At 40.5% G+C, this 26448-nt stretch overlaps 1 protein-coding gene across 1 annotated transcript; it reads left to right on the top strand.

Annotated features, from left to right (window-relative positions):
- The first annotated feature begins 129 nt into the window (after positions 1–129).
- On the top strand, positions 130–18959 carry ccdc105 (coiled-coil domain containing 105). Its single transcript, XM_034173625.1, is given in 10 exon segments — positions 130–588; positions 1322–1666; positions 3779–3883; positions 4350–4587; positions 10867–10964; positions 13045–13212; positions 13311–13406; positions 13499–13547; positions 13550–13611; positions 18254–18959. Coding segments are annotated over 10 exon segments (1686 nt in total). The 5' UTR covers positions 130–291; the 3' UTR covers positions 18482–18959.
- Positions 18960–26448: the final 7489 nt, after the last annotated feature.

The raw sequence follows: 26448 nt of genomic DNA, 5'->3' as shown, positions 1-26448 counted from the left end.
TCAGGCTGTCTTATTTCATTGAGGAATTGGTTTGCTGGTGAGATGAAATATGACCTTTAAAAGTCTTGACGAGTATTGGATGACTGGGTGCCACTGTCCAATCACCAGCAGCTTTGAGTTTCATGTTACTTTGGGAACCGTTGCTATGAAATCAACACTTCCACACTTTGTGGTTTGTAGACCTGAAACATTTTCTTCTTTGCAGTATTCCTCAGATCATACAGAAGTGCAAAAGCTGAAGACAGATTTTTTTTTTTTTTTTTTTTTTTTGAAACTATAACATTTGAAGGGATGCAGGTCCATTCAGTTCCTCTTCACTCTGTTAACATTGGTGTTCCTTCATGGCGCATTAAGACTGTCCGCTCCATACAACGAACAGAACGCCTGGTGCAGGAAACTTGGCCCGGGCAGTCAAAGACCTGTATCACTGGTGTTTTTACCCCAAATACCACCGCGGACACAGTGGCCATATCTAAAGATGAGATTTCAGAGCAGCAATGTGAAGATACAGTCTGCAGAAACGAGCATAGGCCCCAAACTGCTGGAGTAACAGTGAGTAAAATCAGCTGTATAAACTTGCCTTTCATTGCACAGAATATTTAGCTGAAATTTTATTGTGAATGTGGCCACAATGGGTGGGGGGGTGGCTGGTGTCTTTCTTAAAGATGAGGTGAGAATCTGAGTAGCGCCACTGATATTTTGCGTTGAAAGGAGCTGGCTGAGGTGGTGCGGGCATCTAGTAAGGATGCCCCGTGGGCACCTCCCTAGAGAGGTGTCCCAAGCACGTCCATCTGGGAGGAGACCCCAGGAAAAACCCAGGATTGGTGGAGAGACTATATCTCCACACTGGCCTAGGAACTAGGGATAGACCGATTAGCGGCCAGTGCTGCTCATCAGCCCAGCCAATTATCGGTCTATCCCTACTGGTAACGCCTCTGTCAGAGGTGATTAATGTGGCCCAGCAAAGGGAAGTTTGGGGTCCCCTGCTGGAGCTGTTGTCCTTGCGATCTGATCCCAGATAAGTGGTTGAAGATGACAGAGTTATTGTGAAAGAAAGGCAATGACTGCTGACGCTATCAATGTAGTTACCGTGATAATGTGGGCATAAACATGAAGATCTAAAATGAATCGTAAGAAAATCTGACAATGTCTTAAAGATATATCTATACCTCTGTCTATATCTCAATCTCTCTGTATATGTATTTTAATGAGCTTATCAATGTCCAATCTGTCAGTACTTTAGGTTTGCAAATATCAGTAATTATCACAGAAATTACTGATGTATTTGTTTTAATTGTACTGAGGGCTAAGAAAAGCTTAACTGAAGAAGAATAAACCACAGTCTTGTAAAAAATTATTTTTGATTCTAACTGTTTTAAAGTTTCCTGACTCCAGCCTGAGGATGCCTGTGGTCCTGTTTCCACCAAGCAGCTTGCGTGAGCACTGTGCAGGGGCCTCCTCCACGGTGGCTTTTAGGTACATGCGCATGGTGCGGGACGTGGAGGCTCATCTGCGCAGAGAGGCTGGCAGGGTGATGCAGGAGAGCATCAAGCTGGACAAGGAGCAGAATCACCTGAAGATGATGCTGAGGAGTCTCACGGCACATCTGACCATCAACAGGAGGAGTGCTGATGGCAGGACCAGGAGACCTTCTCCTGCTGAGACTGTGAGCTTTTTACTAATCAAAAAATGCTCTTGGTGATAGTTGGTGAGGAATAACTGCTACATGTCTTATATCATCCTTGGTTCAGAAAAAGTCACAAGTAGTCTGAAGGCAACTCTGTACTTAAGTCTGATACTCCGGTTTATAATATATTAGCCCTTCTTATGTCAGGATGTTTTTCTGGAGGCTGTAGAATTACTGTTTGAGTCAGACCAACCTGATGGATCAGCCACAAGGACCCAAGCATTTGAGACCTCAAACATATACTAGTAGGAAGACCAGCCTTGTATAACTGCTCAAAGTAGCCGGCCCAAAAGAAGAGTACAGCAGTTTTAAGTCAGGACCATAGCTGTCACATCCCTTACCAAAAAGCAGTACATGCAAGTATGTTTCAAGTATACTTCCAGTTTACTTTTTATATACTTATCAGTACTATTTTTTGGTAATGGATGTTAGGACTGCAGTGGAACAAGGTCTATGTTTGAAGGAATGCAGTGCATCAATTTCTTTAAGCAGACTGTAGATTATTAGACCAGTGATTGTCAACACAGTTCCATTGCAGCCCAACTTCTTAGCTCCTTCCCCAGTCACACATTGACGCCAAGTTATCCACTACTTCTCTTGATGATAGTGCAGTCATAGATGAAAAACCTATTTTGGACATGAGCAGCACCAATCAAATTTTTTGGCAAATCATGTGACAAAAGAACTCCCAGATTCTATTTCAGTCATTTGTTCTGTCAGTATTTGCAAGCCGCTCTCTCTGATTGTGTGCAAGATGGTCATCTTGAAGCTTAGATTTAGTCTAACTCCTTAGGGAAGCTACAGAATGTCTGTGGCCACAATTCACAAGCTGGGCACTTCTGCAGAACTGTAGTGTCTATAAGAGTATTCAGTGTTTTCCTATGAGAACAGGATTCATTTCTTGAGTTACACCAAAAGTACTTTACTGGGGTTCTAAAGTACCATGTCCAGTGGTGGCACTCTGATACTAAAATCAGAATAGAGCAACCTGTAGCCCATGACTTCTTGAACAGTGAAGGAGCACTGAGCCATATGGACCGATGGAGTACCGTACTCATAACTAGACTTGTCAGTGCCTGTGGTCCCATTAGAACAACAATCCACGATGGGGCAGTGTATCTCTGGGGCAGTCATCAATGACAGAGTGAAGCTTTGACTTAAAAAACAAAACAAAAAAAAAGTCTCCATCACAGAGATCTCAACTTACCACAGCTGGATTGTAGACTAAGACAACAGACAAGACACATGAAGTGGACCCATGTCTGAGCCGCAGTAAACACTGAATGACAGGGGTGACACTTGACTCCATCAGTCAGTGACAGAGGTGATATTTATCACCATCAGAAGAAGTTGGCCCTCCATAGTAACTGTCACTTCATCAGTCTACTGGCTATTGGGGCAGTCAGTCCAAAAGTACAACCCTGAGATCTGACCACTTCCAGGTTTATGGAGCCTTGGAGAATGCCACCACTATAATGCAGAGCTTTTTAAGCTCAGTCAACAGCAGTGGAAGACTGGCATCCTTCATGAGAGAAAGGATTGTAGATACTCACCTGCATGAGTTGTCTCAAGTTTGGACCTGGACATCAGCATAAATGGACAACTCCTCAGCACCTGTCCAGTTGCTGCCATCAAGAAATGGGACCCGTGGTGCTGTCCAGTGGGCCAGGGGGCCTTCTTTTCTAGGGATGAGGATCCAGTTGATCCCCTCCCCCCAAAAAACCCAGAAATGTATAAGGAGGTCTTAAAATTTAAAAAAAAAAAAAAAAAATGGATGGATATAGTTCCAGATGCAGTTGGTTTTCAACTTGGTATAGATAATCACCCAGCCAAGAAGTTCTTGAGGAGACATATATGGCTCTAAAAATTCTATAACAGTTAAATGACCAAAAAAAAAAAAAAAAAAATCTATGCTTGGTGTCTGTTACTGCGAATTCCTGTCAATAGTGGCAAAATATCTTAAGATCTGTGAAAAATGACCATAATCTAATATTTGTAGGTGTAACAGACTCATTGGTACATTGAGCTCATGATGGTGAACATCTTGTGTCAGGAGGTCACATAGTAACTGACAGCTGAACTCTGTTGCAGGAGAGAGATGGTGCTGACTGTTTACTGGCATATGAGAGGAGAGAGCTGGCAGAGCTGAAACTGAATCTGGAGAGAGTGCTGAGAAATGCACTGAGCCAACTACAGGTGATTTAATACCTTTTAAAACCTGAATATTGTAAGTGCAGTTCCTCCAAAACTCACACCTCACACAAATGGTAATTTACCATATGTATATGTGCAACATACGTAATTCCAGTTTTGTTTAATTGATACATCACATGGTATTGACCTCATAACTGCAAGAACTTGGAAACTGTTTGGATTTTAAAGAAATGTAACAGTGGTACACATATGGAGGCATGTCAGACTGAGGAATATCATTTTGGGAACTTGATCATAGATCTCTTGTTGCCACATGAGCTGTGTTTCACGAAAAGCTTGACTGAAACATTTTGACTCCTTCAGAGTTGGCAACCAGGGTGTGCTTTATTAATTAACACTAAGAACTTTTGCTGTTAATCTGTTAATAAAAATAATCTAATTAGAATTTCTGTATCATCTTAGCAGCACCACTGACTATGAATCTTTGATCTGGCTTCATCTCATTCAGGCTCTGGCTCAGTGCAGCAAACGGCTGTTGGACTGTGCCAGTGAGCGGGCTCGAGTCCTGGACCTGCTTCCTCACACCGCTGGAGGACATGGTGCTGCAGCTAAGACCTTCACCAGACCCAACCCGGTTGGACCCTTTACACCAGGTATCAGAGTGGAGGAAGAAACTAACAGCAGGAAGAGCAGATTGGGGCGAAAAAGCAGCTACAGAAAGAATATCGATAAAGGAAAGTGTGAGTGTGAGTGAGAGTGAGGGATTCAAACCATCCACATGCTATTTGCACCCAATAGGAAGTCAAAATGTGAATAAATATAATTTGAAATATTCAAATCATATTTTTAAATTTGTTTTTTACAAAAAAAAAAAAAACGGTAGAAGAAACAGAAGGAAGTGAAGTTGATAAAAGAACAGAAAAGACAAACATGATGTGTTATCACAGTAAGATAAGATAGATAAGACTTTATTGATCTAACAATTGAGAAATTCACATTAGGTCAGCTCTTAAAAAAACACATAAGATGGGTGCGAGTATAAGAAAATGTGCATCAAACAAGCGTGTGCAAGGATAAGCAATAATAATACTTGTAACAATACAATAAAATAAGAAAATGAGGTAGAAATATAAGTATATATGCATATATAAACATGATTGGAATTGAAAAAAATAGGAGCATCATATTTACAATATGTGAAGTGGAATTTAGATGTGATAAGGTGACATTAGTGCTGGGATTTGTAAACGAGTTGTTATTGCACGTGATTTGTGGACATTATTGCATGTGGTTATTTCACAGTGTTATTGTACAGTCTGACAGCAGCAGGGAGGAACGACCTGCGGTATCGTTCCTTCTTGCACTGAGGGTGCCTCAGTCTGTCACTGAAGAAGCTACTCAGCTCCACTACAGTCCAGTGCAGAGGGTGAGAGGAGTTGTCCATGATGGATTTGAACTTGGTTAACATCCTCCTCTCAGCCACCTCTTCCAGAGAGTCCAGAGGACAGCCCAGGACACAGCTGGACTTCCTGACCAGCTTCTTCAGTCTCTTTCTCTCCCGCTCTGTGCTGCCCGGGGCCCAACAGACGACAGCATAGAGGAGAGCAGAGGCTACAACAGAGTCATAGAAGGTCTTAAGCAGAGGCCTTCTCAGTCTCCTCAGGAGGTGGAGGCAACTCTGGCCTTTTTTGTACAGGGCGCTGGTGTTGTGAGTCCAGTCCAGTTTTCTGTTGAGGTGAACACCCAGGTATTTGAAACTGTCCACAGTCTGTATGTCCTCCCCCTGGATCTTCACCGGTGGGTGAGGTGGTGGTTTCTTCCTGAAGTCGATCACCATCTCCTTCGTCTTACTGGTGTTGAGACACAAGTGGTTGCGCTCACACCAGTCCACAAAGTCTGTGATGACTGACTGGTACTCCAGCTGGTTCCCCTCCCACAGTGGCAGAGTCATCAGAGAACTTCTGGAGGTGGCAGCTGTCCGTGTTGTAGGTGAAGTCCAAGGTGTAAAGGGTGAAGAGGAAAGGTGAGAGGACGGTACCCTGGGGGGCCCCGGTGCTGTACCTTACCACCTCAGACTGACAGCCACGCAGCCGCACGTACTGCGGGCAGTCAGTGAGGTAGTCGATGGTCCATGCGGCGAGATGTCCATTCACACCTGTGTCCTCCAGCTTCCCCCGCAGCAGCGCCGGTCTGATGGTGTTGAAAGCGCTGGAGAAATCAAAGAACATGACTCTCACAGCGCTCCTGCCGGTCTCCAGGTGGGTGAGCACTCGCTGCAGCAGGTAGATGACAGCGTCATCCACCCCGATGTTGGGCCTGTAGGCAAACTGCAGTGGGTCCAGGATGTCGCTCATTACAGTGCAGAGGTGAGACAGGACCAGCCGCTACATGGTCTTCATGAGGTGGGAGGTCAGGGGAACTGGTCTGTTGTGGGCTGGTTCCTTGGCGTGTGGTGTTTTGGGAACCGGGATCACACAGGAGGTCTTCCACAGGGTGGGGACCACCCCCAGGCTGAGGCTCTTGTTGAAGATGTGGCTGAGGACCTTTTTTTTGGCCATTGTACAAAGAATATGAATGATAACACAAAAACTTTGTTTCACTCATGGTTAGTGGTTGGGTGAAGCCATTTATTGTCAAACAATTGTGTTTACTCTTTTGAAATCATAATGACAACACAAACTACCCAAATGAATCAGATCAAAAGTTTAAATACCCCTGTTCTTAATACTGTGTGTTGCCCCTTTAACATCGACGACAGCTTGGAGTCTTTTGTGGTCGTTTTGGAAGAGGCTCTCTGATGGTAAAGCTGCCACTGAATATGTCTTGGACTTTATTTACATTAATTACAAAGAAATACAAACCGTATGGCACTTTATGGTAAATCTGCATGGAGTAGACAGTTCTGAAAAAGCTTTGCATTTTGTATCACTACTCTTAGCTTCATAGTGGAGTAGAGCAGAGAAGGATTTTGTTTCACCAAAACAGATCAAATCCAGGCTTGCATCTCAGATGTACCTTCTGGCAATTTGTAGCTAAACTTTCAGGTCTTATTTTTAAGAACATCCTCCTCTATACCACTTCATCATGAAGATGGATAACTGGTGATGCAAAATGCAAAGCTTGCACTGTGCATAATTTCTCCAATCACAGCCACATAAGGCTATAACTTCTTCTGGGTTGTCTGGGTGTCTTGGTGGCTTTCCTCACTCTTCTCCTTCTTGCACAGTCACTCAGTTTTTGAGAACTGTCTACTCCATGCAGATTTACCATAGAGTGCCATATTGTTTGTATTTCTTTGTAATTGATGTAAAGTCCAAAACATATTCAGTGGCAGCTTTACCATCAGAGAGCCTCATCCACAACTACCACAAAAGACTCCAAGCTGTCATTGATGTTAAAGGGACAATACACAGTATTAAGAACAGGGGTATAAAAACTTTGATCAGGTTCATTTGGGTAGTTCTCTTATCATTTTGATTTAAAAAGAGGAAACAGTTGTTTGACAATAAATGGCTTCACCCAACCACTAACCATGGGTGAAAAAAAAGAGTTTTTGTGTTGTCATTCATATTCTCTGAAAAATGGCCAAAAAAAAAAAAAAATCTGCCAGGGTATGTAAACCTTTGAGCACAACTGTATATCAAATATAAAAGACACATTAAAGCTGCTCCTTAAGAGATTTTTGGCCTGTTTTAGAATGACAATTGTGATGTAACAGGAAAGGCAAAACTTCACATCAAAGTAAATCAAAATATTTGTGTGAGGCAGGAGAATGAGACATCCTGAAAGTCTGCCGGGGGTCTGGGACCCCATGTAGGAGCTCCTGGGTTTTAGGCCAGATGAGACTCATTTAAAGAGTTACAACTCCAATTCCAATGAAGTTGGGATGTTGTGTAAAATGTAAATAAAAACAGAATGCAAATTGCAAATTACACCACAAAGACAAGATATTTAATCACCACTTTGTGAACAGCTGCATAAAAAAATAGTCCAACAGTTTAAGAACAATGCTCAATTGCAAGGAATTTAGGGATTCCATCATCTGCAGTCCATAATATAATCAGACGATTCAGAGAATCTGGAGAACTTTCTACACAAAAGTGGCAAGGCTGAAAACGAATATTGAATGCCCGTGACCTTCGATCCCTCAGGCGGCACTGCATTAAAAACCAACATTGTGTAAAGGATCTTACCGCGTGGGCTCAGAAACACTTCAGAAAACCGTTGTCAGTTAACACAGTTTGTCGCTACATCTACAAGTGCAAGTTAAAACACTACCATGCAAAGCAAAAGCCACACATCAACAACATCCAGAAATGCCGCCGCCTTCTCTGGGCCCAAGCTCATTTGAAATGGACAGACGCAAAGTGGAAAGTGTGCTGTGGTCTGATGAGTCCACATTTCAAATTGTTTTTGGAAATCATGGACGTTGTCTTCTCCGGACAAAAGAAGAAACGGACCATCCAGATTGTTACCAGTGCAAAGTTCAAAAGCCAGCATCTGTGATGGTATGGGGGTGTGTTAGTGCCCATGGCATGGGCAACTTACACATCTGTGATGGCACCATCAATGCTGAAAGTTACATCCAGGTTTTGGAGCAACACATGCTGCCATCCAAGCAACATCTTTTTCAGGGACGTCCCTGCTTATTTCAGCAAGACAATGCCAAGCCACAACCATGCCAAGCTGTGTTACAACAGCGTGGCTTTGTAGTAAAAGAGTGCAGGTACTAGACTGGCCTGCCTGCAGTCCAGACCTGTAGCCCATTGAAAGTGTGTGGTCAATTATGAAGCGCAAAATACAACAATGGAGACCCCGGACTGTTGAACAACTGAAGTCGTACATCAAGCAAGAATGGGAAAGAATTCCACCGACAAAACTTCAACAATTAGTGTCCTCAGTTCACAAACGCTTACTGAATGTTGTTAGAAGGAAAGGTGATGTAACACAGTGGTAAACATACCACTGTCCCAGCTTTTTTAAAATGTGTTGCAGGCATCCATTTCAAAATGAGCAAATATTTGCACAAAAACAATAACGTTTATCAGTTTAAACATTAAATATCTTGTCTTTGTGGTGTATTCAGTTGAATATAGGTTGAAGAGGATTTGCAAATCATTGTATTCTGTTTTTATATACATTTTACACAACGTCCCAACTTCATGGAATTGAGGTTGTATTTTGGCAGTCAAGTAGATGCTTGAACTACGTACGTCAGGAATACTTATTCAAGATTGGCCTAAAACTCCAGATTTTAGGAAAAATCCTAAAAATTCTCATGCTGATGTTTTTCAACTATGATACCTTATGTTCTGTTCAGTTTGTTATTTAAGTGTAATAGTTTGATTTGAATTTGTAATACAGTGAGGGCTGATTTCACTTGTGTTTTAGGTTAAACTGTGTGCTTCCTGTATTTTCAATGTTTTTATTCTTTTTTTTTTTATTCATTCTTTTTTTTTTTTTTTTTTTCTTTTTTTTTTTGATTGGGTTAAACAGAAGCTTAAAGGGAGATACCTAGACTTTCCCCCCACCCACCCCTTTTTCCCCAAGTAAATCATACTTATAACATATACAGAGGTGGAAAAGTTTAATTAAGGTATTTTACCTCTAAACATTTACCACCACTTACATTTAATACATGTAAACAACTTGTGTGTGTGTGTGTGTGTGTGTGTGTGTGTGTGTGTGTGTGTGTGTGTGTGTGTGTGTGTGTGTGTGTGTGTGTGTGTGTGAGAGAAGAGGGGAGGGTATTATTGGTTAGATTAGTATGCAGGTCATTCAGTATACGCTGCCACCAACATACATTATCTCTGTGTGCATTTGAAATTTTTGTATTTCACATATTTGCATGAGTTTCAGCAGCATGAAATGAACAGTAGAGCTCATCCATTTATTGAATGAAAACAGACACTGTATAACATATCTATTATAATAGCCAAGTGGCGTCTGTGTCTGTGCGTGCATGTATGGGTGCATGGCTTTGATCACGGACAAACTGGGAAGAGCTGACATTTGCTGTTTGGTGTGCATTAAGCCCAATTAAAAAACAAACAAACAAAAAAAAAAAACATTTGTTTATCATCCTTGACATCACAAAAAGTCATCGGGGGGGGGGGGGGGATTTTTTTTTTTTTAGTCTGATTCAATTTAATTATCTTATAATGTGCCAAATCACAGCAAAAGCCCTCTCAAGGTGCCTTACATGGAACAATTCAACATAAAATTTAAATAAATAATTAAAAATGAATAAAAAAAATGTCAAATACATAATTAAAAACAGAAATAAAATAATAAAACAGATTAAAAAATAAAAACTATTCATAAGAGAGAATAAAAATGGGTTTTCAGTCTTGACTTAAAAATGTCAATGAACTCTGACTGCGTCACGGTCGCAGGATGACTGTTCCACAGGGTGGGTGCACAATGAGAAAAGGCTCTTTGACCTGCTGACTTCTTCTTCACCCTGGGAACACAAAGAAAAGGATTTTCTTCAACAGAAGATGTGAAATTTCAGCTACAGTTTGCCAGAAGGCACACGGAATTGAATGTGTCAGCACAGAGCTACAACTCCCTGAGGAATAGCTCACGTTACAACCGTAGCGTCCAAGCTACTTCCACAAAGTGTGGAAGCTTTTTTTTGAAAAAGCCTCAGGACATACCTGTTTAGACGGGCCTATCACAGGTCTCAGTAATTTGAATCTGTTACATCTTAGTCTTTTATTCCATTTTATTTTGGTGTTTTTCTATTCTGCTGACTCTTTATCTTAAGATTTTCTGTTTTTTAATCAAGTTGTTTATCCTTGGTTTTATTTATTTATTTTTTTCCTGTAGCACTTTGAGATTTTTAATTAATGAAAGATGTATTATAAATTAAATTTATTGTTATTATTATTATTGTGCAACATACCACAAGTATATTGGCTGTAAATATCACTCATGGTCACCTCGAGGGGAATGCTCATCCCGTACCATGGCTTCAGCTTCTTTGCTTTATTGGCAGTTGTCCTCGTGTGTTTGGTTGTCAGTGACAACAAGTGGCAAGTTCTGGGCCCAGCTCAGTAAACTTTGGCCGTCTCTAAAGCATACTCGCAAATTAGCGGACATGCCAGTTCTTGCACCAGCTGTATCGCCATCAATGAAATTAGCTAAAATAAAAAAAATTTGATGCGGCCCGAATTTGGCATGTGGGCGGAAATGATAAGCTGTTTTTTCATGGGTCCTTATGTATTTTGTATCAAGGATGAACACTGCGAAAACAGAAAGTTGATAGGACAAATCTTTCTTTCTTTTTTTTTTTTTTTTTTTAGAAATTAGCGATTTTAGCTAACCAGTAAAGAATGGACATTGTGCTGCAATGCAGCATGGGAGTTCAGGCTTTGGGATTTTAAATGTTTTTATGGTTCATGTTAGTTTAACAGTGTTGTTAAAGTTATGTTTTTGTAGATCAGTTGGTTTAGTTAGTTAAGTGTCATGTTGCCGGTGTTGCAGACCGAACAGTCCACCCCTAAAAATTGGTCCACCCTGCCTCCACTGCACATGCATTATTTCAGAGCTCAGCCACTCGTCTAAGACAGAGTCTCTTCACCCAAAGTGATCAAATGTATTAATGGGATTATTAATGATCAGATGACAAGGTAAAACCTCTTAAATCATTCTAAAGTAAGTTTTAAGCAGAAACAAGGCAATACTCCGTGACCCTTTGAAATGACCAATGCGCAGTGAACGCTTCAGCTAGCATCTCATGTAGCCATGGCGCTCTGATCGCTTCCTCTGTCTTTTATGATGAAATAATGCTGAGTTTATGTAGAAATGATTGTTGTACAAAAGCTTCAGATGTCTGTTGCTGAGATAGATGATGACTGGAGTGTAGTTTTAAGCAGAAACGAGGTGACAATCGATGAACCACTGCTGATGACACGTGCAGTGAAGGCAGGGTGGACCGGTTTTTAGGGGTACCATCCGGTCAGTGACACCGGTACCATGAGTGAAATGTGTACTGTACTTGATGTCTTCTGCCATGTCTCTGTGCATGTGTAAAAATAGAAGCACATGCTTGCGGCAGAATACGAAAAAGAGAGAAAGGTCTCAGTGTGTGTATAACATCGATCGTGGACAAACTGTGAAGAGCTGACATTTGTCATTTGGTATGCTTGTGTATTTTGGGTCAAGGATGAAAGGTGCAAAAACGGAATGTTGGTGGGACTAATATGTTTGGAGAAACTGCGGATATTAGCTAACATTGCTAATTACATTCTGGACTAACACACCATTCCAGCAGGGGGGCAATAAATCATCTTGATGTTAAAAGTCTGCATGCATGTGTGATTTTTATTTAGTCAGTTCAATGTAAGTACATAATATATTTGTAATAGGTTAATAAAAGTACATGGATCACACAAGAAAGGGAAAACACTTATTTCCGTTGTCGTCCATTTAAAAATCAAATGACAAATTAGAAGTAATAATAATAATACTGATAATAATAACAGTAATGATGATAAGAATAATAATCCTGTGTATATGATAACAAGAAACTAAACAATTTATAAATATATTGATAAATTAACATTAAAAAAATTATGTAATTAACAGGAAGTAAAAGGGTTGAGTTCTTCTAAAAACTTGAGGTCTAAGGTTATAAAAACATTCTGGACTCGCATGCCATTCCAATTCATTATAGAAACTTTGAAAAATGTCAGCTACCTATTTCATAAACACTAGCCAATCTAGAGCCCATGGAGCCCCACAGGTAACGCGCCAGTATATCTGTGTGTGTGTGTATGTGTGTGCACACCAACTGATCAATTACAATTATATAGATTGTGGGAATGATCTCACTTTTCATGTCGGTGACTTTTACCCGAGGCCAAAATTTGGCCATCAGGTATTGCAAAGACGTTGCGTCCATCTGTCTATCTGCTCAGCATAAGTCCAGTCCTATTACTGCCAGGGTCTTCAAATTCACAGGGATCATTCTTGGGTCACAGACCTTAGACAAGTTCAAAGATAGCTAACCTTGACCTATTTTAAGAGGTCAAAAGGTCGCATTCTGTTTCCTATTGTTATGCTCATATGGCCAAGGATATTTTAGCGTTGCATTATATTTAGAAGTGACTAAATCTGTGACATTATCTGCTGTTTTATAGAAAATATGGTTGTGTCGCTGCCTAAATATAGTAAATCATTGGTTTGTCCTGCTGCAGAATGATGAACAGGCTTTATCATTGACCAATTCAACCATCAGCCAGTCGCAACTGCTCAGGAAAGACATCAGACAGATGCTTTCCAGCGCCATCACCAGGCAGAAAGCTGCTCACCGTGCAGTCAATGATGGCCTGGGTGAAGAAATTGCAGAAACAGTCAGTCTGCAGGTACTCACAAACAGTTTTATTGAAGTCTGCAACATATTCTGACCTTTTTGATATTCAACTAATTAATCTCAAAGTTCTGTTTCATTCTTTGTCTCCAGCAAAGTCTGACTTTAACAGCGGCAGCAGCCAGGCAGGCAATGTTTCGAAAGCAGAGAGAGATCAACTTAATTCGCTATAGCCACGGCACAGCACAGGTCGCTGTGTGTGAAGAACAGGATCAGTGTCTTTGACGATCATGAGAAACATTCATATGATGCTGATGTTTTGTCATCTTTCTCTGTTACAGGGTCCAGAGTGCAGCCGAGACGTGCAGTCCAGAGAGAAACTAACCAGGCCCTTCTGCAGGTGTATCAGAGACATCCGGGGACGTGGTTACCAGAGGCTTCTCGTCTCATACAGGTGATTCCAAAATTCCAAAATATTCCAAATTATGATTCCAAAATATCAGGCATGCAGAAATCATACTGATTGAAATTTGGATAGTAGACAAACTTTAGAATGAACAGCTCTAAGAATCTGTCATGCTGTCTCAGGAGCTGCTGCCTCGTCCACAGAGAAATATTCACACTGGGAACTACACAGACAATCCACAAGATATTGACTAATTGTAGGCAGGCAGAGAGGCAGGAGAGTTTGTGAGCCCTGAAAAGAACAAAAGCAAAATAAAAATGAGACATCACCTCCCTGATACAAGACATCTGTGATGTTGTGTAGCGCAAGTCCAATTTGTTTTCACAAAGTAAAGAATATAGTACAGAATAAAGTACAGTGATGAGTTAAAAAAAACCATAGTTATAAATCTCATAGTTCCGTGGTACACACTGTCCAACATTTGCAGACTCTGAGCAGAGGCTTCATGTATAAAGCATCACCCTCATGGAGAGGTAAGAATGTAGGCTCCACAAGTCTCTTTTTGACATTAAAAGAGAAACAAGACTTGTTTCTACAGTGAGGAAAATAAGTATTTGAACACCCTGCAATTTTGCATGTTCCCCCACTTAAAATCATGGAGGGGTCTGAAATTTTCATCTTAGGTGCATGTCCACTGTGAGAGACATAATCTAAACAAAATCTGGAAATCACAATGTATGATTTTTTTAAATAATTTATTTTGGATGTTACTGCTGCAAATAAGTATTTGATCACCTGTGAAAATCGATGTTAATATTTGGTACAGTCGCCTTTGTTTGCAATTACAGAGGTCAAACGTTTCCTATAGTTGTTCACCAGGTTTGCACACACTGCAGCAGGGATTTTGATCCACTCCTCCATACAGATCTTCTCCAAATCTTTCAGGTTTGGAGTTTCAGCTCCCTCCAAAGATTTTCTATTGAGTTCAGGTCTAGAGACTGGCCAGGCCACTCCAGGACCTTGAAATGCTTCTTATGGAGCCCCTCCTTAGTTGCCCTGGCTGTGTGTTTGGGGTCATTGTCATGCTGGAAGACTCAGCCATGACCCATCTTCAATACTCTTACTGAAGGAAGGAGGTTGTTTGCCAAAATCTCGCAATACCATCCTCTAAACATGGTAAGTGGAGTTGATTCCAAAAGCTCTATTTTGGTCTCATCTGACCACATGACCTTCTCCCATGCCTCCTCTGGATCATCCAGATGGTCAATGGTGAACTTGAAACGGGCCTGGACATGTGCTGGCTTGAGCAGGGGGACGTTGCTGCCCTGCGGGATTTTAAACCATGACAGCATCATGTGTTACTAATGTAATCTTTGTGACTGTGGTCCCAGCTCTCTTCAGGTCAATGACCAGGTCCTCCTGTGTGTTTCTGAGCTTTTTCAGAATCATTCTTGCCCCACAAAGTGAGATCTTGCATGGAATCCCAGACCGAGGGAGATTGACAGTCATCTTGTGTTTCTTCCACTTTCTAATAAATAATCATAACAGTTGTTGTCTTCTACCAAGCTGCTTGCCTGTTGTCCTGTAGTCCATCCCAGCCTTGTGCAGGTCTACAGTTTTGTCCCTGGTGTCCTTAGACAGCTCTTTGATCTTGGCTATGGTGGACAGGTTGGAGTGTGATTGATTGAGTGTGTGAACAGGTGTCTTTTATACAGGTAAGAATAAGAGGGCTTCTTAAAGAAAAATTAACAGGTCTGTGTGAGCCAGAATTCTTGCTGGTTGGTAGGGGATCAAATACTTATTTGCAGCAGTAACATACAAATAAATTATTAAAAACATTTTTTTTTTAGATTATGTCTCTCACAGTGGACATGCACCAAAGATGAAAATTTCAGACCCCTCCACGATTTCTAAGTGGGAGAACTTGCAAAATCGCAGGGTGTTCAAATACTTATTTTTCTCACCCTCACTCATCAAGTTTTCATCCAATAAAAACCCCAGATACTTAAAAGAAAATACAAGCTCAATTTCTTGCCCGTCAATATTAACAATTTTGTCAGACCATATTCCTTTTGCTCTTGTAGATGAAAACAACATGAGTTTAGTTTTCTCCACATTCAGAACAAGTTGCAGCTGCCTAAGCTGATCCTGAACCAAATTAAAAGCATGCTGAAGATGTACAAAAGCTAGTGCAGGTGTAGGTGCACAGCAGTAAATGACCGTATCATCAGCATAAAAATGAAAATTTGCATTTGGAACATTCTGTCCCAGGTAGTTAATATAAATAGTAAATAAGAGCGGTCCCACAACTGAACCTTGAGGCACACCTTTGTGTATATGCAGTACCTCAGATATGAGACCATCTGACCATCTCATTTATGTCAGACAAACGTGCATAGAACATTATGAAATGAAGAGGGTGGGTCGACACTGCCATTGCCCGGAGTTCTTTGCAGACCCAGCACCATGCACTCATCAGTCATGATGACCAATACTTAGATGAAGCCCTGGTCAGAATGATCACAAGAGTTATGTGTAAATAAATGTGTGGACTGATGCAGATGAGCTAGTCTTATGAAACAAAAATTTAATAAACATCCAATCCTATTGAACATCAACAAAATTAAATTGCTTGCATATTGCGAAATTAAGCAATGGCACGGTGGCTTAGTGGTTAGTACTCAGACCTCACAGTAAGGTCGTGGCTGTTGCTTCCCACCCTTTCTGAGTGGCGCTTGCATGTTCTCCCCGTGTCTTTAAAAAAAAAACATGGTTATTTAGGGTCTGCTCCTTTCTTTGTGCTCGACTCCGGCAGCATCTCTACATCTGGAGTTGGGCACCGGACTGTGGCTGCCCACTGCTCCTAGTGGTTGGATTGTGTCTAACTGCAATTTGGAAGGGTTAAATGCAGAGGACAATGTTTGTTGTATAAATGTACAATGTCAATAAGGCAGATTATTATTATTATTATTATCATTATTATTAAAAATCCACAAAACATATATGCATAAAAATTTAAGGCACTCAATGCTTTTACAGAAAATACACAATTTGGCAGCCTGCTTTATTCAGACAAGTTACAGAATGGATTGACAAATATTTCTAAGTCAAAGAAAATGTCTTGAACTTCATTTACGTCAATTACTGAGAAATAAGAGTTAAAAATAGTGTGCACTCTACAATAAACCCAAGCAGGTTGAGAGGTCAACTGGACTTATTTAGTTTATTGAAAAAATCGTTCTCACCTCCCCTCTAGTGTAACAAAGGCTTTGTTCCAACTGCCGGTTCAAAACTGATTTACTGCAAATCTGATTTGAATCTGAACGAAATCTGACCTGTGTCCTGAAGAATGAGCTCTGATCCACATCGGTTGCTATAGTACCGATACAGTACCCAATAGGGCATGTGAGTGGAGCGACGTAACCTTAATCACTCGCTCCACTTTCCCATACCAGAACAGAGTTGGTGAAGCAGCACTCACTGCAGGGGAGTGAACACTTCTCTCTGCAACTCTCACCACAGAAAGCTTATATCATGATCTCACACTGTGGTGTGAAAAGTCATGAAACACCAATAATCTAATCTGAGAGCTCAGACAAAAACAGATTTGCAAAAAAAATGTCTTGAAATCTTGAATAGTATTTCAGATTACCTGCAAATAACTTAACTCCTTAAACTGATTTGGAGAAAAACTGATTTCATGTATTTTCTGTTGTCCAGACCTCCAGCATGGAATCAGAGTTAAAACCTTTTTACACATAAATCAGAATTTTACTGAAAGTCTGAACAAGACCTAAGAACCTGAACTCAAGTGACCTCTGGAGACCAACAACTCTCAACATCTTTCTTTGCATCACTGTAACATCAGTGTCCCAACAGAGGATAAATATTTGAGTCTGTCACGACTGTAACTTTGAAGTGATGAACCTCTTCTGGGTGAGCAGTGAAACGTTTTCAAGGAGCTAAACAAGTCCTTGACCTGGATGACTGAAAACCTCCACAGATATTTATAGTCCATCAGTTTGGAGTAGGCAGATCTCAAAACTTGGGTCAGAAACAGCACCTGTTCAGAACTGTCATCCTCACATGGGTTGGATCAGACTACAGCCAGTCTGCCTTTGTGCATCTCTGGAAGACTGCGGGTTAACGTTCCCGCACCGGTCTCACTGCTCCCCTCCATTCTCTTGTGGCATTGGGGCTTTTACCCTTGGAGTGAGGGTTTTGATTATTTCATCTTTGTAGCACTAATAAGATATAAAATATTAGCTCTGTGAATTACTTTAGAATTACATTACAGTTGAAATTTTAGGCTTTAGATTTCAGATTAGTTGAACTGGAAAGCAGACTACTCCAGGTCTGGACCAACTAGCAAATTTTGTTTGTACCTCCAAAAAAAAAAAAAAAAGTCTAAATATGAGAAAACTGGTAAATGCATAAAGCTCTCTTAAATAGCTCTCACAGTTTCCTCATGCATCTGTCCCAGTGTTCATGAGTCTGCATGAAAAAGAAGACCTTGTGCTGTGCTGCCACATGCTGAACACTGCCACCTCTTGGAGTGCTCAGGAATATGAATCCAATCATGTACTTTGCTTGCTACTTGCTACTTTGCTTGCTATTTAATATAACATTACAATGTGCTTATTTGTGAGCATATTTTAAGTTCTGTAGTTGTTTGCTGCGTGTCTCTCAGGGCAGTGCAGTGCTGAGACGTGGTCTGATGACCTCTGAGGGCGAGTTATCCAGGCTGCAGCGTTCTTCTCTGCAGCTGATGGACGACATGCGCAGAAAGAAAGCAGCAGCTGAAGTGGACGCTGCAGTGGTCCGCATGAGACGCCGACAGGTTGACAGATGAGCCATGCCTACTTCCCTCCAGCAGGCAGCGTGCTCAGACCAACTCCCCTTAACATGTGCTCAGTAGAGCTGCAGCCAGCATGCAAGTTGAGAGATGCAGGTTTGAGTAAACTATATTGTTGTAAGTTATTTTTAAATAATATATTGTAAAGCTGTGACATGATTCTTATGGGCTGTACACATGGAACTGCATTATCAAACTGCTTTTTTTCTCCTTTATAATTTTACAGTTAACATTTATATGTGGTACTTTATAAATTTGTGGTACTTGCATAAATATTATGCACGTCCTCTCAAAAATACAACTTTTGTATGTTTTCAGAAAGTTAAATGGTAAAACATTTATTAGCTTGTACATCTGTGCTTAACGGGTTATTTAATAATTAAAGTTTCTGACAGTAAATGCCTAATAAATGCTCTCTGTTATGAAGAACTACGATTTAGTTGAAACGTTCACATAAGTGTGTGAACATCTACAATCATCATGCGCACAGATGACCATCAAGTTGCAATCCAGTCCCTTCAGACACAAAGTTGTGGTTGTTTTTTTTTGTCCTCCATCTACCACTCTTTTCTCACACACACACGTCTTGTCCGCTCCGCCCACTGGCACATGCATGCATGCATGCATAGACATTATAAAGAGTAGACACCGCATCAACCGCTACTGCCTAGGGTTGAGTGTGCAGTGTCAGCACAAACCATGTGGAGGGTGAGGTGTCAGCGAAAACCATTTGTAACCAGCACATCGGACGTGCCGTAAGTATGCTGTGGCTGAACAGAGCCGGGCCCGGAACTTTGGAAGTTGTCGCTTGTATGTGCAGCTTGTCTTGCTGCTCCACCAAAATAGCTGGAAAGATCTGTGGAGATATATCTTGTTTCTTGCTTATTTGAATTACACCCAAGATTTTGCTTCCTTTGTAGGAAGTCCTTGCATTTTCTTTCTTCTTTTTGTTTTGTAATTCTTACTTTATATATCTCTGTATTTTGACAACACTTTTATTGTATGAAAGTGTGTAGTCCCTACGAGAAGATATCTGTTTTTCTATATCTGTTTATTACATTCAGTTAAAAAAACTAGTCTTGCTGATTGGCTACAAGTTTCAGGAAGATGAACCGGGGTTGTGAATCCTCAAGAGTGAGATGAACTGAGTGCCATAAACATGTTAATTCATATTACAAGGGCAATTTCCCAATAAGGGAAGTGCTTTTATTATATTATCCATCCATCCATCCATCTTCTACCACTTAGTCCAATTAAGGGTCACGGGGGGCTGGAGCCTATCCCAGCAGTCACAGAGCGTGAGGCGGGGTACACCCAGGACAGGACGCTAGTCTGTCGCAGGGCCACAAATAGACAAACAAACACAGACACACCCACACACACACCTACGGACAATTTTAAAGATTCCAATCCACCTAACCCGCATGTCTTTGGATGTGGGAGGAAACCGGAGCACCTGGAGGAAACCCACGCAAACATGAGGAGAACATGCAAACTCTACACAGAAAGGCCACGGGAATTGAACCCACAACCTTCTCGCTGTGAGGCAACAGTGCTAATCACTAATCCACCGTGCTGCCGCTTTATTATATTATTATTATTATTATTATTAATTTTGGCGACACCATACTCTCCACCTACCGCTGACACCCCCATCCTCTGAATGGTTTGTGCCGACACTGCACAGTACACACTCAACCCGTGCGTTAGTCTCACCCTACGGGGGGGACTATTGGCTGACAAGCCGTGGGGCCACCATCTTGGACCAGTCATCCGACCCGCTCCACTCAGTGCTCTTTGGCAGTTGCAATGAAGTGTCATTGTATTTAATCCATCGTAACTGTGAATACTAAACTGATTTTCATGTGGGGGTTTTTTTTCTACAAATGTCTTACATGTAGCTACAGTATGATACAGGACAAATGATTTGGTGTATTTTCATATTCATAGTAGGATTAACAGTAATAGAATATGCTGATATAGCTTAGACTGTAGACAGATAATTTGCAAAAACTGTAAACACACACATTATACATATATACACACATGGAGAGGGTACACAGCAACGCAGAACCCTCTGGTGGAAGAGGAAGAAAACCGGTGGATGGGAAGTTTACTGGACCACACTACCAGAAGCTACCAAGGCTTGTCATGAACTCCTCTGCTGTGGACGCAAAGGGGATGCAGTGGAAAGTGCAAATGTTTCAAGGCAGAGCTTAAGTGCACTGCGCTTTGCCACTGCAGTTGCTTGTGTTTTCATAACTAACATTGCGTTTAACTGTAACCTCTTTTTTTTTGTTGTTGTCACTATGCCACTTCAGTTGTGTTTTCAGAGCTAGCATTGAATTTCTGCATTCATGGCAACTGTGTGATGTCTTTTTTTGTTGTCACTGATTTAGATGAAAGCTTTTAAAGATACACTAATCCTAATTCAAACATTTGACCTAATGGTGGCACTAGAGGGAAGGTGCTAGGGTCACCAAAATTAATGTCATCCTCAGTGGGTCAAAATTTGAAAAGAATCAGATGAAGGCTGTTGGAGTTAACACACATGTAAAAACTCTACAGTGGCGGACACGGCGGCAGCGGTCCATATTAAACCATGGTATTGCTGACTCATTGTTTGGTGATATAAGTAGTACTACTGCATTCCTCATCCTTAAAAATGTAGGATTAGGCGCCGGGATCAAGACCCTTGGTGGTCTAGAGCCTGAATAAAACAACAAAGCATGGTGGCCATCTTGGAAAATGGCCACCACTGCGATGGCTCTATAGACAAAAATGATCTTTCAGGTATGCTCGAACGCTGTGCCAAATTTCATGCTTTTATCGTCAAAGCCACGATTCATCCACATATCTGCTCCGCTATACTGCAAACCCAGACACCGTTTCCTCACTCAGCTTCTAAAGTGTCAGGGTACCCACTGAGTACACATATTACCATTATAGATGTGGGAAAACGATGTGTTTTGAATTTCAGAAAAAAAAAATGCTGACTCATCCGTAGGCCTGTGTCAGAACTGAGAATGAACCTCCTCCAGTTCCAGGAAGCAAATTCACCAAGAACCAATGAGAGCTGTAAAAAGAAATCAGCACAACTACTTTAAGCTCCAGAGGGTGGAAAAGTTTGCTTATTTCTGAAAAATTCCCGGTTCAAACCCACCCCTGTCCATTCTCCATGACGTGGGGGAGGTGATGGTCTAGTGGTTAAGCGTTGGGCTTCAGACCAGAGGATCCTCGGTTCAAAACCCAGCCAGACCAGAAGCCTTGCATGGCAGCACCCTGACATCGATGTGTGAGTGTGAAAGGGTGAATGTGAGGCATCATTGTAAAGTGCTTTAAGTGTCTGATGCAGATGGAAAAGCGCTATATAAATGCAGTCCATTTACCATTTAATGTGCAGTTGTGTCAGGAAGGGCATCCGGTGTAAAACTTGTGCCAAATCAACATGCAGATCCACTTTGAGAGAAACAAGGGAGAAGCTGAAGGGACTTACTTTAACTTTAAGTTTCATGATTTTGCAAGGGTGAATTTTCCTGCATCGCCCTCTGAAAAAGTTTTGTATTAATTCTTTAGTGTGTTGGTGGCGAGCAACCTTTATCCCACAGCTGCATAATTTATGGCCCGTGGTTCACATCTGACCCACAATTTTTTTGCTTTGAACAAATATAGCAACTAACTAGCTCTGTGCAAACTAATAAAAAACTATTCAACACCTTAAAGAGTCATCTTTAATTGTTGTGAATCTTTTAGATTTAGAATGTGAAGTTACTGTCAAATATAATGAATTTACTTGTGTGTGATCTGTTCAGGTTCACCACTGTGGATCTGGTGTGATCCACACGTTGATTTGGCCCATGTTTTATCCCAGACACATTTTTCAATTTCAATTTCATTTAATGTAGTGCCAAATTGCAACAAAGCTGCCTCAAGGCGCTTCAAACTAGTCAGGTCAAACCTTACCAACACCCAGAGCAAGCACACAGGCAACAGTGGTAAGGAAAAACTCCCTCTGATGATATGAGGAAGAAACCTCTGGCAGACCAGCGGACATAGGGTTTAATTAGGTCAGCTAAGTAGGGAGGTGTTAGTCTGTGAATAATTTTATAGGTTGGTAACAGAACCTTCAAATCTGATCTCAAGAGATGCCAAAATGGGTGTAATGTGGTCAAACGTTCTGCTTCCTGTCAAAAGTCTGACATTTCTTGGTGTAAATCCACATGTACAAGGATCATGGGACATGGGTGGCCTTTGAACCTCGGACTTCTAGTTATGAAGCCAGAGTGCTCCTACTGCACCACCATAATTCATGTGATTCTGAAGTATGTAAATTACACAACTCAACTTTTAGTTTCTTTGTGAAACACCACAGTGTATGGGGCATCTAGTTTTTAAAATGATCTGGGTATTTTTCTGTTCTTGTCTCATGGACTGACTTGAGGTAGAAGTCGACGATGACGTCATTGAGGTACACGCCGTCACCCAGACAGGCCAGATTGTCTTCTGTCACAGTGACACGCCCCTTACATGGCATGGCTGGATACTGGATCAACCTGGTCCACACACAAATCTCAATCAGTTTACAAATTTATGTGCATTTTTATGCTACAAATATGTTGATTGTTGAAACAGAGGATTTGATGGACTCAGGTAAAGATTCCAGATAATTCAACCTGCTGGGAAGCTGCTGCAGATCAAACGAGTCGATGTTGGACTTTTCAGTTTTACTGCTGGTTTGTGTGTGTTTGGTCATCTTCTAAAAATGACTGGAAAAATATGAGATAGAAAGATCAGATAGTTAAAAAACAATTGTCTTAAGTGAAATTACCAATGTAAACTTTGTTTTGAGTACTGGTGCTGTTTTGCAGATGACACCTGCTGGCTGACTCATTTGAGTCAGTTTTGCTTTAGATACATTTAAAACCTGATAAGAAAAACTGCTTAAAATCCAGGAAGCACCCTGAAAACACTATGAGCAGTACATCTTTGGTGGGCCAAACTTTAAAATCACTTCATGACAGACTTCCTAAAGCAGCTAGTCTGCTGTGTGTCAGCCTGTCAGGTCTCAGCAGCTAAGCAGTGTGGGCCTGGTTAGTACTTGGATGTGATACCTCTTTGGAACACCAGGGGCTGTGTGTGTTTCTCCAGGTTATGCTGGAGTTGCTTCAAGAGGGACATCCAGAGTCAAACTGCAGGAACTCAGCACCAACTGTATTCTGACTGATGCCCTGAAAAGGAAATGTACTATCTTATTCTGGGAAACCTGCAATCTGTCTTTGCTATTTTTTAGTTCGCCCAGTGTACTATAATGTACAGGCATAGTGGCACAGTACGGGGGCCGACACCACTAATTTAATTTGTGACTAACACAGTTAGCCTGCCAATACAGAAACTTTAATTTAGCACCATGGGTGCAATTTGGTGGGGGATAGGGGGAACATGTCCCCCCCACCTTTTCAACCAGGGGGGACAGAACATGGTATGTCCCCCCCACCTTCTGACATATATGTGTGTACTTGAAACATGCTATGCCAGTCTTATGTGTAAACCATGTCAGAATAGTATCTTTGCTTCTGCAAGTTTGTATTTTTAGCAGCATTGACTTGTTTACAACAACTGTTTCTTGTTTGTCACATTCTGAATTTTCTGGGACTGCATTTGCCCAGATTTGAAACCAAAAATAGTTGCCTCCAGGGACTAGTGTCTACACATAAGTATCAATGGACCATATGCTAATTTACTAAATTCTGAAAGTTAGAAAAGGAAATCAGAAAAGCTATCTGGGATCTCAGAAAGCCCATCTGCAATTATTGCTTGATCTCCAAAATCAGTCTATGCAAGCGAAATTATGTTCAGTATGAGTGTTGTCATTAGTGCCACTTCGAAAATTAAATTCATGATAAGTAATTTATCCTAACTTATGATCTGTTGTTTTTTCAAACTTATGCAAAAACAAATCTTGAGAAAAAAAATACAGTATGTGGTAGTTAATAATTATTAAGAGCCTGTTCTTCCATAATAAAGTACTTATATCCACAGTTTCAAATTGCATAAGTCAAATGGTGTCCACTTTATGGTCTTCTCAAAACATTAAAATTACTGTTCTGGATGCTCAGAATGCATCTGAGCTTATCTAGAAACCGTTGCCCCCCCCCAATTTCTAGTTCTAAATTGCACCCTTGTTTAGCACTGGACTTTTTCACAATATTTTCTACCTACATTATATTCAATATACGTACAATATATTTATCAGGAATTAATCCAATTTGTACCACATTCATACGAACCACTTTAGCTGGTAAATGTGCCTTAAATTAACTTTAGTAGTTTAGAATAAAACTGCAATCTAAATGGATGAAAATCTAATATGCAATTAAAGTCTGTAAAAACTTTTTGATTTTGACCTTTGTCCCTAATGACCTTGACACCAAGAATTGACCTTTGGCAAATTCTAGAACCCACCTCCATATGTGCACAGGGTTTAATGCAAATAAAAATGGAGAAAAAAAAAAAAAACCCTTTCAATCGTGAGCTTCGACACCAATGACTGACCTTTCATAAATTTGATCTTGTCAGGACACTTCCATGCATTTATGTACCAACTTTGGTAGAGAGACATCACAGTGAAAATCAATATTTTAACTTTTGACACCAGTGACCTTGACTTTTGCAAAGACAAACACTTTCAAGACAATTTCAAGGTCACCCTTCATCCATAAACCATAGTTTGGTGTGAATCACTTGAGAGGAGTATACGGAGCAAACAAACACACTGTTGTGCAGTTGGTGGCAGTGATGCACTGTAGCTTGACTGACTGAATGAATGTATTTATTCAGGAGAGCCCAATTATGTGCACAGTACACAATATCACGAATGGTCACTATGAACATCATTCACTTGGGGTCCTCAATCAAATACACAATCATTTCCAAAAACATACCAATTCCAGTTCAATTTTCTATTTATTTTCATTTATATAGCGCCAAATCACAACAGAGTTGCCTCAAGGCGCTTCACACAGGTAAGGTCTAACCTTACCAACCCCCAGAGCAACAGTGGTAAGGAAAAACTCCCTCTGAGGAAGAAACCTCAAGCAGACCAGACTCAAAGGGGTGACCCTCTGCTTGGGCCATGCTACAGACTCAAATTACAAAACAATTCACAAAACGAATATACAGGAAATGCTGCTTGGTGCACAGGACAGGAGGGTCTCCAGCACAAATACAACTCCCATCTCTGGATGGAGCTGCACCTTAAACAGAGAGAAAAAACAGAATCAGGCATCAGAAAGACAAGAAATACTGTATAATTTGTCAGCATTGAACAACAAGAAAAAAACAAGAAATACTGTATAATTTGTCAGCTTTAAACAAGAAAAAAACAAGAAATACTGTATCATTTGTCAGCATTAAACAACAAGAAAAAAAACAAGAAATACTGTATAATTTGTCAGCATTAAACAAGAAAAAACAAGAAATACTGTATAATTTGTCAGCATTAAACAAGAAATACTGTATAATTTGTCAGCATTAAACAAGAAAAAACAAGAAATACTGTATAATTTGTCAGCATTAAACAACAAGAAAAAAAAAACAAGAAATACTGTATAATTTGTCAGCATTAAACAAGAAAAAACAAGAAATACTGTATAATTTGTCAGCATTAAACAAGAAAAAACAAATACTGTATAATTTGTCAGCATTAAACAAGAAAAAAACAAGAAATACTGTATAATTTGTCAGCATTAAACAAGAAATACTGTATAATTTGTCAGCATTAAACAAGAAAAAAACAAGAAATACTGTATAATTTGTCAGCATTAAACAAGAAAAAAACAAGAAATACTGTATAATTTATCAGCATTAAACAAGAAAAAAACAAGAAATACTGTATAATTTGTCAGCATTAAACAAGAAAAAAAAACAAATACTGTATAATTTGTCAGCATTAAACAAGAAATACTGTATAATTTGTCAGCATTAAACAAGAAAAAAAACAAGAAATACTGTATAATTTGTCAGCATTAAAC

Source organism: Thalassophryne amazonica, chromosome 7 (genome assembly GCF_902500255.1).
Source record: "Thalassophryne amazonica chromosome 7, fThaAma1.1, whole genome shotgun sequence".
NCBI lineage: Eukaryota > Metazoa > Chordata > Actinopteri > Batrachoidiformes > Batrachoididae > Thalassophryne > Thalassophryne amazonica.
This window is presented reverse-complemented; position numbering and strand designations above follow the sequence as displayed.